Source organism: Gracilinanus agilis, chromosome 6, assembly GCF_016433145.1.
Source record: "Gracilinanus agilis isolate LMUSP501 chromosome 6, AgileGrace, whole genome shotgun sequence".
NCBI classification, from domain to species: Eukaryota; Metazoa; Chordata; class Mammalia; order Didelphimorphia; family Didelphidae; genus Gracilinanus; species Gracilinanus agilis.
This window is the reverse complement of record NC_058135.1, coordinates 289,381,291-289,395,723: the sequence shown is the minus strand read 5'-3', so window position 1 is coordinate 289,395,723 and position 14,433 is coordinate 289,381,291. Positions and strand designations below refer to the sequence as shown.

The window sequence follows — 14,433 nt, the reverse complement described above, 5'->3', positions numbered from 1 at the left end:
CCCCCGAGGTGCCTCAGTTTACCCCCGCGATAAAAGCGGGGGGGGGGCTGGGCCGGATGGCCCCCGCTTTAGGCCTCTTTCCCGCTGTCGGGGTTTGGGCCTCAGTTTCCCCACAGGGGCGCGCCTGCCCGGGGCGCGCCCCCGGCGGAAGTCCTCGCGCCTGCGGCGGCCACGCGCCCCGCTCCAAGCGCTCAACGGCCTCAGTGGCCTCGGCCTGGCTCGGGCCGTCCCGCGCCCGCCCCGGCGGCGCCCCCGTGCAGGCCGCCACCACGCCCCCCTCCGCGGTCCCGGGCCCGCCCCACGCCCGCCCCGGCTCGGAAGAGAGACGGCGGTCGCCACTCACAGCTTCACTACATTCTCCACCACGGCCGCCATCTTCCCTCCTCTCCCTCAGCCTGGGAGCCCCAGGGACCGCAGTGCGCAGGCGCTCAGCTTGGAGCGCGCGCCCGCGCCCCTTCGCCCCCGCTGTGGTCCCAGCGCGCAGGCGCACTGCCTGGAACGCGAGCCGGGCCCCAGCGCCAACACGCAAGCGCCAGTTCCGGAGAGGGCGCTCATCCACCGCCCCCTCCGCAGCCCTAGTGCGCAGGCGCCGATCTCGAAGTCCTCACCCGTTCTTGCCCATCTTCTCTCTTGACCCGAATCGAAGCTTTCTCCGCCTTCCCTTCTTTTACATCCAAGCCCTTTCGCCGTTCCCAGTCTCATTGCGCAGGCGCCAGAGATAGGCCATTTTCTCCGCTTCCCTCCAACTCCCCTTCACCCTCAGCCTCAGACCAAGCACGCAAGCGCAGCAAGGTAGGGTAGGAACCCACTCCTATTAGCAAGGGCCAAGTCCATGTCCCGTAATAAGAGGCAACAGAGCCGAACCATTGCGCACGCGCCCTCTTCGAGCGTACGAAAGTCTCTTGACGCAGGCGTACTGAATGTCCACGAAAGAGGCCCAGGCCTCGGGACTCTCGCCTGCAGGGGGACGGGGTTGGTTCTCTGAGGAGGGCGTAGAGGCCGGGGGCGTTTCCCGACACCTCCCTCGCCCCCGGGGACTTGTGGAAGAGATGACGTGGGGAAACCACAATAAAAATCGTAACTGTCTTAATTTTTCCCTCGGCAGTGGACGGGGGCAGGAGCCTGAAGTATCTGGCATCTATTAGTCGCCTGCTGTTTACCAGGCACTGGTTCCTCCCCCCGGAATTTGCTGGGACCGCACCTCGTAGTTGGGCTGCGCCCTTTAAAAGTTACATCTAGCCCAGGGGTTCCCAAACTTTTTTGGCCTCCTGCCCCCTTTCCAGAAAAAATATTCCTTAGCCCCCTGGGAAATGAATTTTTAGAAAAATTTAATAGCAATAAATAGGAAAGATAAATGCACTGCGGCCATCACCGCTCATCCCGGATCGCTGCAGCACCCACCAGGGGGCGGTAGCGCCCACTTCGGGAATCACCATTCTAGGGTCTCCAGCCCAGTTACTCTGTATCTGCATGTGTGTATTTGGATCCAAGCGTGTTTGTCCCCCGTTTTACAGCAGTTTCATTTCCGAACAGAGCCAGGGGTTGCTAGTAAGATTTAACAACCGGATTCTGGGTGGGGGTGGGGGGAATATGCACAAACACTTTAAAGACAAATTAATTATATACTCTTGAAATCAAGGCACTTAAGCAAAAGCAATAAATCGCACCGTGATTTGCAGAAATTTGTGATTTCTGAGGCAGGAGTCCTCCCCGCCCAGCCAGCCATCTCTGGTTAACAGAGAATTCAAAGGAAAGAGAAAAAAAAGAAGAGAAAGTCATTCAGCTAAACCCACCAGGCACCAGCTGGGTGTGACAGGTTCTGCAATCCTCCACACCCATAGTCTCCCTCCCACCCCAAAAGAAGGCAGGGAAGTGCTTTTTCTGGGCTCTTCTGAGCTGGTCCTGATAGTTTCTTTTTTAGTTCTTTCTGTATACATTGTAGGTGTGTATGTGATCTGCCTGCTTCTGCTTAATGCTGCATCCATTCACTAATGGTTTCTCATATATCTCTTGAATTCTTTGCTCTCTCTTCAAGGCTATTTTTTTTCTTTTTTCTTAAGTCCTTACCCTCTGTCTTAGAATCAGTACTGTGCATTGGTTCCAAGGCAGAACAGGCTTAAGGGCTAGGCAATGGGGGTTAAGTGACTTGCCCAGGGTCACACATTTTAATCCAGACAGGACCTCCTGCCTTTGGGCCTGGCTCTCAATCCACTGAACCACCCACCAGCCTCCAAAGCTTTCTTTTCTCTCAACCTTTACTCCTTGCCCAATTCAAACCCTCTGTTTTATAATTTTCAATTTTGGGGGAAAAAAACTAAAATTAAAAAAGTTTTATTGATTTTCAGTGAAAAAACAATCTGAACTTGAAGTCAGAAGACTAGAGCTGAAATCCTAGAAATCATTTACCATCTGGTGAACTTAGGCAAGTCACTTAATGATGACTTCTTTGAACTTCAGTTTCCTTAGGGGGGTAAAATGAGGATTTGGGGAAAGATGATCTCTAAAAGCCTTTCAGGCCTAGATTGGAATCTTCTGAACTCTTGCTAAATCTGACTCTTGAGCTCAGGCCAATTTGATTCAGTGTCCTCTGGACATCTTTCTGCCAGGCTGCTGAGGGATACCTTTTGCCTCTGACCTTTGGCTCCGACGAGGTAGATCACACAGGGAAGCAGCCCCAGCCCCATCAGGATTTACTCTGGGATCCCCCAAGCCAACTTTTGCCTCTTGCTGCACTAAAATCTCACCTTTTACATGAAGCCTTTCTGGATCCCTTTTCATGCCAGTGCCTTGTTTCTATGAATTCTCTCCAGTTTTCCTTGTATATAATTTGTTCATTCATAGTGGCTTGCATGTCGTTTCCCCCATTAGACAGTGAATCCTGGAGAGCAGGGACTGCCTTTCACCTTCGTGGACATCTTAGCACTTAGCCCAGTGCCTGGCACATAGCACAGAATGTGCTTTAAAATGTTTATTGATTGATTGCTCTAGGAACAATAATAAGTCCTTACTCTACTAGTCGTCAAAAGTATGAGTTTGCCAGGATTCCAGTGTGCCGCCCCCGCCCTCCAAGGAGATCGAGAAAGCACGACCGATCTAATCCTGATGGAGAAATCCAAGAAAAAGTTCCAGTGAGTTGTTTTACCAGCTTGGTTTGGTCTAGAAAGACAGACAGGTCTGTGGACACTGGAGAAAGGGTGAAGCCAGGAGCCCTCAGTGTTGTGTACCAAGGTAAGAGGAGATCCTAGACCCATCGCTGGGCACCAGGAAAGAACGGGCCAGCTAGCAGCTCGGTCACCTTCTACCCAAATTGTAACTCCAAGGCAGATGGAGGAGGGGACCTGTACCAGGGAGGGCATCCTGGGGTAAGGAACAGTTCTGGGCCTGAATCAGTATACTCAGAAGAGAAGCAAGTTCAGACACCAACAGCAGTGGTGTGGCTCCGATCCCAGGAGCAGAGCAGGGTCTCGGATCTAGTTCCTAGCCCAGTCTGCAAAAGAATAGCCGGGGCAGGAATCCCAGACCCAGACCTCGGTCAAGAACTTGTAGGGGATGGAGCACAGCAATTAGATTTTGCTTTGGAGCACTGAAATCCAACTCGAATTGTCCCAGAGATCCTAGAATAACACAACATTCAATGCTTTAAGAAAGCAGTCACAGTACCAGAACAGACCTCTCTATCATGAAGAAGCAAATAAAACCTGGCCTAACACAAGCCTAAAGTCAGGAAATGAGCTGGAAAAAATGAGCAAATTAAAAAAAAAATAAAAATAAAAAAGAATCCCATTATAAAAAGCTATTCTAGTGACAGGGATGCTGTCACAAAGGCAGAAAAAGAAAAACCTCAAAGAAAATCACAGCCTGGACACAAATTCAACTAGAATTCCTGGAAAAGGTGGAGTAAGAGGTTTTTGTTTGCTTTTTTTTTAAAGTTAAAAATAGGGAAAGTAGGAGCATGAATCATGTAACCATGTTAACTTTTCCAAAAAATGAATATTAATAAATGTTAAAAAAAAACAACAAAGAATTAAAAAAAGTTAAAAATATTTTTATAAATGGAATGAGGGTGCTAGAAGAAAAACTGGAAAAGAAATGAGAGCCACGGAAGAAAGAATTGGAAATGGAATTAACAGCTTGGCAGAAGAGGCACTAAAGCTGCCCAGGCAATAAATTCCTTTGAAAGTTAGAATGGACCAAATCAAAATAATTAAAATAAAGTCATACTGTAGCGGGCCAGTCACTATAAAAAATTCTCATGTGGGTTTGAATCACCAGTGGAGGGTGGTTTAAGACTGGGAAAGCAGTGGGTAATGGTTAAGGACTAGAGAGGGAGAGACAAGGGTTGAACAAACGGACAAGGAACACAGAGAAAGAACTTCGGTGTCGTGTCAGCGGGTCGGCGCCCAGAGAGAGCATCAGACCCGTGATGCTGTTTATTACAGGTTTTTTCAGCATTGGGGGTTTTCAGGATGCCAATCAGACAAGGAAAACAGTCAAAGTATTAACAGTCCAATGACAAGATAAAGGAACGAGTAGCAACCCAATTGGATAGCGAGGGGTCCGGGAAAGAAGCTCATTTGAAAGTCCTTCCTGACTTTAGGCAAACCTTCTAGCTTTCAGACTGCAGATAATAATAGAGGCTTAATTTTGAGGCTCCACATAATTTAAGTCCCGTCCAATTTAAGGATTCAGAGATCAATCATGTGAAATATTAGAACTATATCCACAAGTCTGGCCCATGAGCTCTCTGCTCATTAGTCAGCGTTTGAATACATCTTTAATGTCTTCATGATTCGTGATAACAGAAATCCTTCACATACGTCACTTTTCTAGAGGGAGAAGCTTAATTTAGAAGGAGGTGATATCTGAGCCGTGCATAGATATCATTTTATCCCACCTCCTCGTGTGGAGTAGAAAGAGCTTGGAGAGCCTGGTGTAGGCCAGCCCTGCTATCTATTAGCTGTGTGCCCCGGGCTTCAGTTTCCCTCATCTTTAAAATGGAGGATTTGGACCAACTGATTTGAAAGCCTCCTTTTAGCTTTGTCCATTATACAGAGTAGTACAGTGAGGTTGGAAGTGTCATTACTGGCAGTTGGGGAAGTCGAGTCCTGGAGAGGTGAGGCGGATACAATGGATAAAGTTCTGGGACTGGTGTCAGGAAGACTCATCTTCATGAGTTCTGGAGATACTTATTAGCTGTGTGACTCTGAGCAAGTCACTTATCCCTCTTTGCCTCAGTTTCCTCATCTGTTAAATGAGCTGGGAAAGGAAATGGCTAATCACTCCAGAATTGCCAAGAAAACCCAAAAAGAGGTCATGAAGAGTCAGACATGACTGAAAAATGACTCAATAACAATCCCTCTTCCACGGCTCTGAAAATGCTTGCAGACAGCTATCCTGCCCTCCCGCTCCAAATGTCTCCTTCTCCTCCAGGATCCATGGTCCCAGCTTCTTCAACAGCTCTTCCTGGGGCCCTTTGCCACGCTGGTCACCTTCCGCTCTCCAGCTGGTTAACGTCTGTCTGAAACTCTGGCCCCCAGAGCTGAACACATTTCTCACTAGGATCTGGCCAGGAGTTCTTACTTCCCTTCTTCTTGCCATCGGGGTCCTTCTGAACGCCTGGAATGCCTTTTTGTTGCTATCTTCTCTTTCCACATCACTTCGGTTTCTCGCTGTAGTCTTTGTCCCCCCCTCCCAGAGAACCATCTCTTTAAAAAAAAAAGACCAGATAAGCCTTCCCTTATGTTTCGGTATCAGTTCTAAGTCAGAAGAGCGGCAAGATTGGCAGTTGGGGTTAAATGACTCGCCCAGGGTCACATAGGAAGTGTCTGAGGTTTGAATTCGAGTCTTTCTGGACTCCAGGCCACTGTGTTACCCAGCTGCCCGGAGAACCGTCTCTTATAATAAATAAAAAAGAGGAAGAAAAGCCAAAATCGAACAAAAACTAGTCAGAGAAAGAGTGAAGACCCAAGTTCAGGGAAATATTCAGAGCAGCCCTTTTTGTTGTGGCCAAGAATCGGCCCCAGGATGGTGCCCACAGGCTGACTGTACGGCATAGCAATAGACAAATTTAGAGGAACTTGTAAAGGCTCCTAAGAACCAATACCGAGGGAGCACCTGGGTAGCTCAGGGGACTGAAAGCCAGGCCTGGAGACAGGAAGTCTTGGGTTCAAATGTGACCTGAGACACTTCCTAGCTGGGTGACCCTGGACAAGTCACTTAACTCCCATTGCCTAGCCCTTATTGCTCTTCTGCCTTAGAACCGGTACCCAGTATTGATTCTAAGATGGAAGGAGAGGGTTTAAAGAAAAATAAAAAAAGGATCCGATGGAGAGAATACAGTAAGCAGCCCCGAGGCAAGAGCTACGGGATGACCACAGTAACGGAAAGACTTCTGGGCTGGCCTGGGTCAGAGGCGATGAGAGCTGGGCTGCACACAGGAGCTGCGGGAAGGTGCGGCTCTCATCATTCCCACTGCAGGGAGGTTGGTGGATGTCTTAAGGAAGCCCGGGGAGGCAGAGGCAGGAGCAGACAGCACCGGGCCCTTCGCATCCCCATTAGAACAATAATTGGCTACCCTTAGCTGGGAGGGTTGGATCCCCTGCACGCTCCTGGGAGGTGCGGCAGTAGAGTCGGCCACTAGAGGGCACCAAGAGCCCCTGGTTGGTCGGAATAGGCTCAGACTTGAAGGAAAGGAATCTTCTGGGTCTTTCTTTGGCCCAACCAGTTTAGTGGGGAAATGGGGCCCAGAGGGGTGGTTCCTGTTACAGTGGCCCAGCTGGGCCTCTGACTCGCAGGCCTTTAGGAGGAGGCTCCAGGAGACCGTCTCAGAGTGATTTTGTATTTCTAGCTTCCCAAAGTGTATCTCAACCACGCTGCTCTCATCAGGGACTCTCTGGCCTCCATGCCTTTGCAAAGGCTGTATCCCCAAACGGTACATTCTTGCCAGAAACGTTCAGAGACTTCCATGGGCTTCTATGACTCAAAGATTGGGCTGGAAAGACCTTTAGAGGCCATTTAGGCCAACACCTTCATTTCACATACGAAGAAACTGAGGCCCTCCGGCTACCTTCAGGCCAACCTGCCTGCATGGATGGATCCAGTGGCAAAGGGGGCTGTTCCTCATCAGTGGCCCCCTGTCTGGCAGCAGCTTTGGCACTAGATGTCCCAAGGAACCCTCCTTCAAAGCCCACTCAGAGCCACTGTGCCCCACAGCTGTCACTCACTACACTTTTGCCTTTATTGTTTGTTTGGGGTAACATGAAGCGAGCCCTTCTCTGTTCCTCTGCTGGGGGGCTGCGTACCTCTCCACCACTGGCACCATCATCCGTGCAATCAGACCGGTCCTCTCCTTCCTTCACATCCCACCTTCCACAGAGGGTCTTTCTCAAACTCTCTCCCTGCCTCCCCCTTAAAAAAGAAATCTTTACTTTCTGTCCTAGTCACAACTAGGGCAAGGGATGGATAAAGGGGGATAAGTGACTTGCCCAGGGTCACCCAGCTAGAAAGTGTCTGAGGCTGGATTTGAACCCAGGACCTCCTAACTCCAGGCCCAGCTTTCTATCTACCATATTGCTCCCCTCCCCTCCATCCCTTTTGAGTTGATTTTCATTCATTTATCTTGTAGAAAAGCTTGTTTAGGAAGCAGTTGGGTTGCTCAGTGGATGGAGAGTCAGGCCTAGAGACGGGAGGTCCTAGGTTCAAATCCAGCTTCAGACACTTCCCAGCTGTGTGACCCTGGGCAAGTCACTTGACCCCCATGGCCCACCCTTACCACTCTTCCACCTAGGAGCCAATACACAGAAGTTAAGGGCTTAAAAAAAAAAAGAAAAGCTTGTTTGCACATCATTGCTTGCATGTTGGCTCTCCCCTTGGATGGCAGACTGCTAGAGGGCAGGGACTGCACCCCAAATATTTAACCAAGAGGCTGGCACCTTTTAGGCGCTTAATGTAAGTGATCAGTGACTCTTGATAGGGCAACTGAGAGGTTTGGTGAAGTGCCCTGGCACAGTGTCTGAGGATGGATTTGAACTCGAGCCGTCAGTCCCGTTCCAGAGGCATTCTTCTTGTCCTCCTGGCTCCGTGTCTTTATTGCCCCTAAGCCCCATCAGATTATTACTGTTAGAAAGATGGACCCTTGTTTCTGAAAGGGGAGTGCTCCAGGGCTTTACAAGCCCCCAGATTTGGGCCATCCGAATGTGTCACGGACACACAGACAGACCCATTGTGCCTGAACCCTGAGCTGAGGTCAGGATGGAGGCCTGGAAGAACAGGGCAAATCTGGCTGGCTTGCTTTTAGGTGCTTGTGTGAGGCTATTAGAAATATGGAGAAAGTGGGGGCAGCTGGGTGGCTCAGTGGATGGAGAGCCAGGCCTAGAGACGGAGGTCCTGGGTTCCAATCTGGCCTCAGACACTTCCTAACTGTGTGACCCTGGGCAAGTCATTTAACCCCCATTGCCTAGCCCTTACTGCTTTTCTGCCTTGGAACCAATACATTGTATTGATTCCAAGACGGAAGGTGAAGGAAAAAAAAATATGGAGCACATGTGGATGGCAGCAGAGAGGAGTCTGGGTGTTTGTGGGGGTCTCTGGCAGGCGAGAGCCCTCCCTCTTAGGGCTCCTGCTGAGCCTTCGGCCTAGTTGCCAGGTAGAGTCTTAACTGGCCCACATCCCCCCGCCTCAGCCTGGCCCATCCCGCCCCAGATACTTCTCTCCCCGTCAGCCCCTCCTGCAGAAGTGGCCTCGGGGGGCCGTGTGGGGTCAGGCGTGAGGCCCTTCCCCGTCTGACCGCCCCCCTTTGGGCCTCTACCTGATCCATGTCCTCCCCAGGGCAGGGGCCGACCTCTCGCCCCGGACACACCACCTCTCCTTCGGTGACTCACAGAGCGTTGGTTGTCCTCCCTCGTGGCCGGCGCTTCACGACTCCATTTGGTGTTTTCTCGGCAAAGACACCGGAGTGGAGATGAAGGAGGCCAACCTGGCTCAGACGCCTCGGTCTGGGTCATTCACTGTCTGAGGCTGGCCTTGACCTCAGGAAGATTTACTCCTTGGCGTGGCTCAGAATAAACCAAACACTCCACGGTCCGTGGCACCAGCCCGAGGGCAGCCCCATCCCTGCTCATTGGAGCAGAGCTGCTCTGGCAAGAGCTGGTGAACGTGGCCTCCCTGGGCCATCCCTGGGGCCGCCCGAAGCCTCCGACCTCCCACCCCGCAAGCCAGGGAGGCCCTGGGGTGGCTGGCTCAGGCCAGGGCAGTGTCCTCTTTGGGACTGGCTGGGAGGTGAAGCCCAGTTCTGGGCTGGCAGCTGTGACTGGGGCAAGTTCTCGGGCCTCTCTGGGTCCGTTTTCTCCTCTTCTATGAGGCGGGGAGCGGACAAGCTGGGCCCTGGGAGCGCCTTCAGCCCTTCGGGGAAGCCAGGGTGGGGTGTGGGATTGCGCATTATGGCAGACTTGATTTCTTGGAGGGCCTCCTCCTGGCTGTACCTGCCAGGCCTTCAGGAACATGCTTTTGCCAAGACTCACGGGGGGGCCCACAAATGCGGTAGATTAATGGACCGTAAAAGCCAAAGGGCCGAGGAGGTGGGGGTCAGGGAGTGGGAACAAGGCCCCGGTCCCCACAGAATGCGGAGGCACCTGGTTGGGGGGCCCCTGTGGGGCATGGGGGGGCCACACAGGGTCAAGTTCTAGCTCTGCAGTCAGGCTATACATAAGACCGACTGTGGCCGGGGCAGCTGGGTGGTGCCGGGGGCCAGGAGGTGGGTGGTCCAATTCTGGCCTCGGACCCTTCCTAGCGGGGTGACCCTGGCCAAGTCACTTAACTCCCATGGCCTAGCCCTTCCTGCTCTTCTGCCTTGGAACCCATACAGGGTGTTGATCCTAAGCTTTGCTCCAGCCCACATCCCCCACCTCTCATCTCTGCCGCTGCCCGGATCTGTGAGGCCGGGAGCCCCCAGATCCACTCGGGGACGAGGGGGCACAGAAGGGCGAGGCGGCTGACGGCCACCCGACCGAGGGAACAGGCTGTCCCAGCGAATGAGGGGAGGCCAGCTGCTGCATCCCCATTCGGCCACATGGTCACGGGAACCCGAGCCTCAGTTTCCCCGTTTGTCAAAGAAGGGCGCTATGACTAGAAGTGGCTTTCAGGCCGAGGTCGTGCCCCCGGCCGTGTGCCATCCCCTCGGCGTCCAGCCCGGCGGATTGGCCCCAAAGCAAACCAGGGGAGCAGGTGAAGGCGGAGGAGGCTGTTGCCAATCCAGCATAGTTTATTGCAATCACAGCTCGCTGTAAGTGGGGGAGGGGGGTGAAGGGGCTCACACAGAACCGGACTGCCTGCAGGGTCTAGAATACAGCTACCCGCCCTGGCCGGGGCTGGGCGGATTCCTTCAGTCCTTTCTCGAACCTTTGGCACCCGACACCCACATTCTATCTGAGGGGAAGGAAGAACTGGCTCCCGTCCGCCCGGCTATCTGACAAGAGAGCTGGGCCGGCCTCGGCCGGAAGGGGCTGCTTCCTGGCCCCTTTTTGGCCCAAGGAGTGCAAAGTGCTTTTCTTCTAAGTCTCTCAAAACGTCATTCTTTCCATGGGACAAAGCAGGGGGAAACTGAGGCACAAGAGTGAGACATGATCTGCCCTACCATCATAAAAACGAAGGCTTGGGTTAACAAATGAAGGCATCCCCGACCGTATTTTGCCGCCCCCTCCCCAGGTCACCACAAGCCGAGTGCCACCATGCCGTCCTGCCCCGCTCCCAGGGGCTTATGTGGGGATCTCTACTCTGTCTAGGTCTTGGTGCTGGTCCATGATCTGCAGGACGTCGTCTAGTATGGAAGGTCCCAGGTCCACGTGGAGGGAAAGGAGGGAGCTGGCTTGGGACAGGAATGGTTCCTCGCTTTCTTGCTCAGACACGAAGCCGTTCTGGGGAGAGTCTGTCTCCTGAGTCCTCCAGGCTTCCGAGTCCTCGTTCTCCTGAGGGGCCGGCAATGAAGGCTCCAGGTGCAGGCGGGGCGGCTTCGGGGGGGCTTGGGTAGAGGGCAAGGTGAGGGCCTGGGGGCCACCGATGACTGGGAGGGAGATGGCATTCTTGAGCAGAGGGGAATGCCCATCGGAGAACCCCAGGGGCTCTCGCCCATAGACTGTGGTGGTTCGGGCAAACTGGAAGGGGATATTGAAGGTGCCATCCTCCTCCTCCTCAGGCCCCTCACCCACCGTGCCAGGTAGCAGGTGGAACTTGCCCTGCAGGAAGGAGATGTCGCCAAACATGTCCCCCTCGCCACCACTGCCGATGTGGATGGTGTGACGGAAGTCACCCAGCGGCGGGCTGATCATGTCTGACGACAGCAGGTCCCGCAGCTTCTCCTTCTTCCCTTTGCGGCTGCCCCGCTTCAGGTAGATGGGCACTTTGGTGGACATGTCACATACCATGCACGAAGGGCCCGGGAGAGAGCAGGGCTCGGAGAGCGGCTGCCCCCCTCGTAGGTGCGCCAATGGGAGCAGAACCGAAAAGGGGCAGGACTAACCTGAACCAACGTTGGCCCAGCGGTCAGTAAGTTGAAGAGGAAATTCGGAAAAGTCAAAGTCTTTCCTAAAAAGAGCCAAGAGGCAGAGCGGCAGCTGGTTGGCTTCCTGGCTGGCGTTAGGAGGCCGCTCTCCCGGGCTGGCTCCCTCTGCGGGCTGTTTCTCCTGGATCCACGGAGCCGGGATCTGCCACTCTGAAAGAGAAGATCGAGATCCAGGTAAGCGTTTGCCGTCCCCCCATTCCATAGTTCTCGTCCTGGACCTCGGCGGAAGCCCCCCTCGTAGGCAGGAAGCGCCACTGGTTTCCCAGAACAGACTGTCGAAGCTCCAGATCCTAGAACATGGGGTGTCGGAACTAGGAGAAAGAGGACAAAACCCGCCAGATTCGAAGGACTTTGGAACGGAGAATACGCAGAACACTGGACAACCTGAGCGGTGTGTTCTGCTTCCGCTCACTCCACTTTGCATCGGTTCCTGCAAGTCCTTCCAGGTTTTTCTGAACATGAGGGAGAGGACAGACTGTCAGAGCCAAACCATAAGAACGTAGCGTCACTCCCTCATTTTTCAGAGGAGGAAACTGAGGCTCGAGGAGAAGAGATTTGCTTAAGATGACACAGCATGTCTGTGGCAGGGCGAGACTGGAACCCAGGTCTTAACTCCTAGCTCCTTCCTCCCCACAGGCCTCCCACGGTTCCCTCCTGGGCATACATGCCAGTTCTGCCCACACACCTAGATAAGGCCCCACCATCTAGTAACCCTCCCCCAAAGCTCTCCAGAGTAAATCTGATCCCTGGAAAGGACTAGATAAGCGAATCGATAACGTGCCAGCCGGAGGGGGCCCAATGTGGAACACAGAGGGGGAGGAGTCAGAGCCAGGGGCTGGGGAGCCTCTGGAGCCTCTCCCACAGAGCTGGGCCCCCTCTTCCTGCTGATCTGATCACCTCCTCCCTCCTGGCTGGCCGCTAAGGTTCACCCCAAACCTGCGCCCTGCGCCGCAGCCCCTTCTTCTCTAGAGCTTCCGGACGCAGGATCCAAGTTCCCTCCACCCCGTGGTCCCCTAGGAAGAGGCCAGACCGTTTCCAGAGGGAGCTCGTCTCCACAACAGACTGTGTCCATGGGTGGGCAGAATCCCTTGCCAGACAGCTGCCTCGGCCTGGGCCGGGGGTGCCCACCCATTTCCAGATGTGGGGCGGGCTGGGAGACAGGAAGTGAGGTGCTGCAGACCAGCCCCTCCCAACTGTCCTTTGGGGGCGAGCTCCAGGCCAGCCTGGGTCATCTGGGGCCCCCTCTACCTACTGAGTCACCCCGGGATCTCTTCCTGCCAGGGGCCTCCCTAGGGGTGAGCCCAGGTGGGGTCTCTTCCCCCTCCATCCTTGGCTGTTGCCCCCAAAGCTGCCTGAATGAATAGTGCAAGATCCATTTCCTGCCTCCTCCAATGGAACACCTTCTTGCAGGAAAAGCCTGAGGCCCCGGGAGACCCGGGGCGGCCCTCTGGCCCTGCCCCTTCTCGCTTGACTTGGGGGGGAGGGAAGCTCCCCAACTTCAGCTTCCTGCCTCCACGCCCCTTGCCAAGGTCCCTGCTAGCTCTGCGCCAGGACTTTCACAATGACTGGGGCAGCCGCAGCCGGCAAAACTAATCGCCGGAGCTGGAAGGAGCCTCAGAGGCCAAAGGCCTCTTTTCCCAGAGGAGGAAACTGAGGCTCAATGGCCCGAACTCTCAGCCAGAGTTCCTCCGTCAAGCTTTCTTCCATTCATTGTCGCCCTCCGCCCCGCCGCCCTCTCTGGCACAGTCTTAACCCTTCACTTTCCCGGAGTGGCCCCAGGACCGCAGGCATCGCCCCCAAGTGCTCCCCGGTGCTGGAGGGGCCCCCAAGAGCCCGCTGAGGCGCTACCTCGAGGGGCCACTAGATGGCGTCCTGCGCCCCTGCTCGACAGCTCCGGGCATGGGGGCTGAAACCCGGAGTCCCGGCCGGTCCACGCCGGGTTCCAGTGGTGGGCGGGAGCGGGGATAGAGGGGCTGCTCCGTGCTGGGGCCGCGGGGGCGAGCCTGCCGGCTGTTCGCGTGGGGCGGGGCCCGGCTCCAGGCCCCTCAGCAGCCGAGCCTCGGGGGCCAGCCCGGAGCCCCAGCTTGGGGCTTCCTCTGGAGGCAGCGGCGTTTAGGTGGCTCATTCCTCTCCTCCCGCCCCTGGCTTGCCCCCCGGCCCGGCAGGAGCAGGGAGGGGGCCGCCGCCGCCCCGGCGAGCTGCGGGAGGGCGCGCTGAGCTGCAGGGCTGACCCCGGGCTGGGAGAAGGGGCGCTTCGGCCCGGGAGGGCCAGGGGAGGGGCGGGTAGAGTGCAGGAAGAGGGACAGAAGAAACTGGAGGGAGGACCGGGGGTGCCCAACCTCCTCCCACCCCACCCCCACCCCCGAGGGCTGGGTTGGGCCGGGGACGTGCCGGAGCCGGGCGTGGGGACCTCTCGGGGCCGCCCTTCGGGGTGTCGGCTCTGACCCCGGGGACATACCGTGGAGAGCTCGAAGCTGATCGAGGGAGTCCGGGTCCGAGGAGAAATGTGGATGGGCGCAGGACAGGGACTCCGAGCAGCTGCGAGCGAACTGTTCCCAGGCCCCCGGCCAGCAGCTCCGCCCCCGCGGGCCCCGCCCTAGGGCCCCGATGGGCCAATGTCCGCTCTGGCTCCGGCCCGGCCCGGCCCGGCCCGCCCCGCCCCTCCAGCTGCTGCCCCGGGACTCATCTCGGCCGGCCCGGAGCTGGGTGGGGTGGGAAGGAGGAGGAGGGGGGGAGGGAAAACCCGGGGGATCGGCCCGGCTCGGACTTCCCGGCTGGCAGGTCCGTCAGGCCGTCAGTCAGTTAGTCCCCCTGCGGAGCCGGGATCGGGCCTGCCCTCGCCCTTCTAAAGCGCCTCCGGGGTGTCAGCCTGGGGGCCC

At 55.5% G+C, this 14,433-nt stretch overlaps 2 protein-coding genes across 5 annotated transcripts in view; both read right to left on the bottom strand.

Annotated features, from left to right (window-relative positions):
• Positions 1-378, bottom strand: part of DPF2 (double PHD fingers 2) — a 16,257-nt gene extending 15,879 nt beyond the window's left edge. For both annotated transcript variants that reach the window (XM_044680662.1, XM_044680663.1), the window contains exon 1: positions 344-378. In XM_044680662.1, coding sequence (XP_044536597.1) covers positions 344-375 — 32 coding nt within the window. In that variant the 5' untranslated portion in view covers positions 376-378. The remainder of the gene's footprint in view (positions 1-343) is intronic.
• A 9,844-nt stretch (positions 379-10,222) lies between these two features.
• CDC42EP2 (CDC42 effector protein 2) overlaps positions 10,223-14,433 on the bottom strand; it is a 10,963-nt gene continuing 6,752 nt past the window's right edge. The window contains exons 1-2 of one of the 3 annotated variants that reach the window (XM_044680557.1): positions 14,013-14,109; positions 10,223-11,704 (exon numbers count right to left, since the gene is read on the bottom strand). In XM_044680557.1, coding sequence (XP_044536492.1) covers positions 10,752-11,417 — 666 coding nt within the window. In that variant the 5' untranslated portion in view covers positions 11,418-11,704; positions 14,013-14,109 and the 3' untranslated portion in view covers positions 10,223-10,751. Of the gene's footprint in view, positions 11,705-13,402; positions 13,463-14,012; positions 14,110-14,433 lie in introns of those variants that run through there. The other 2 variants (XM_044680559.1, XM_044680558.1) reach the window with 2 other exon arrangements.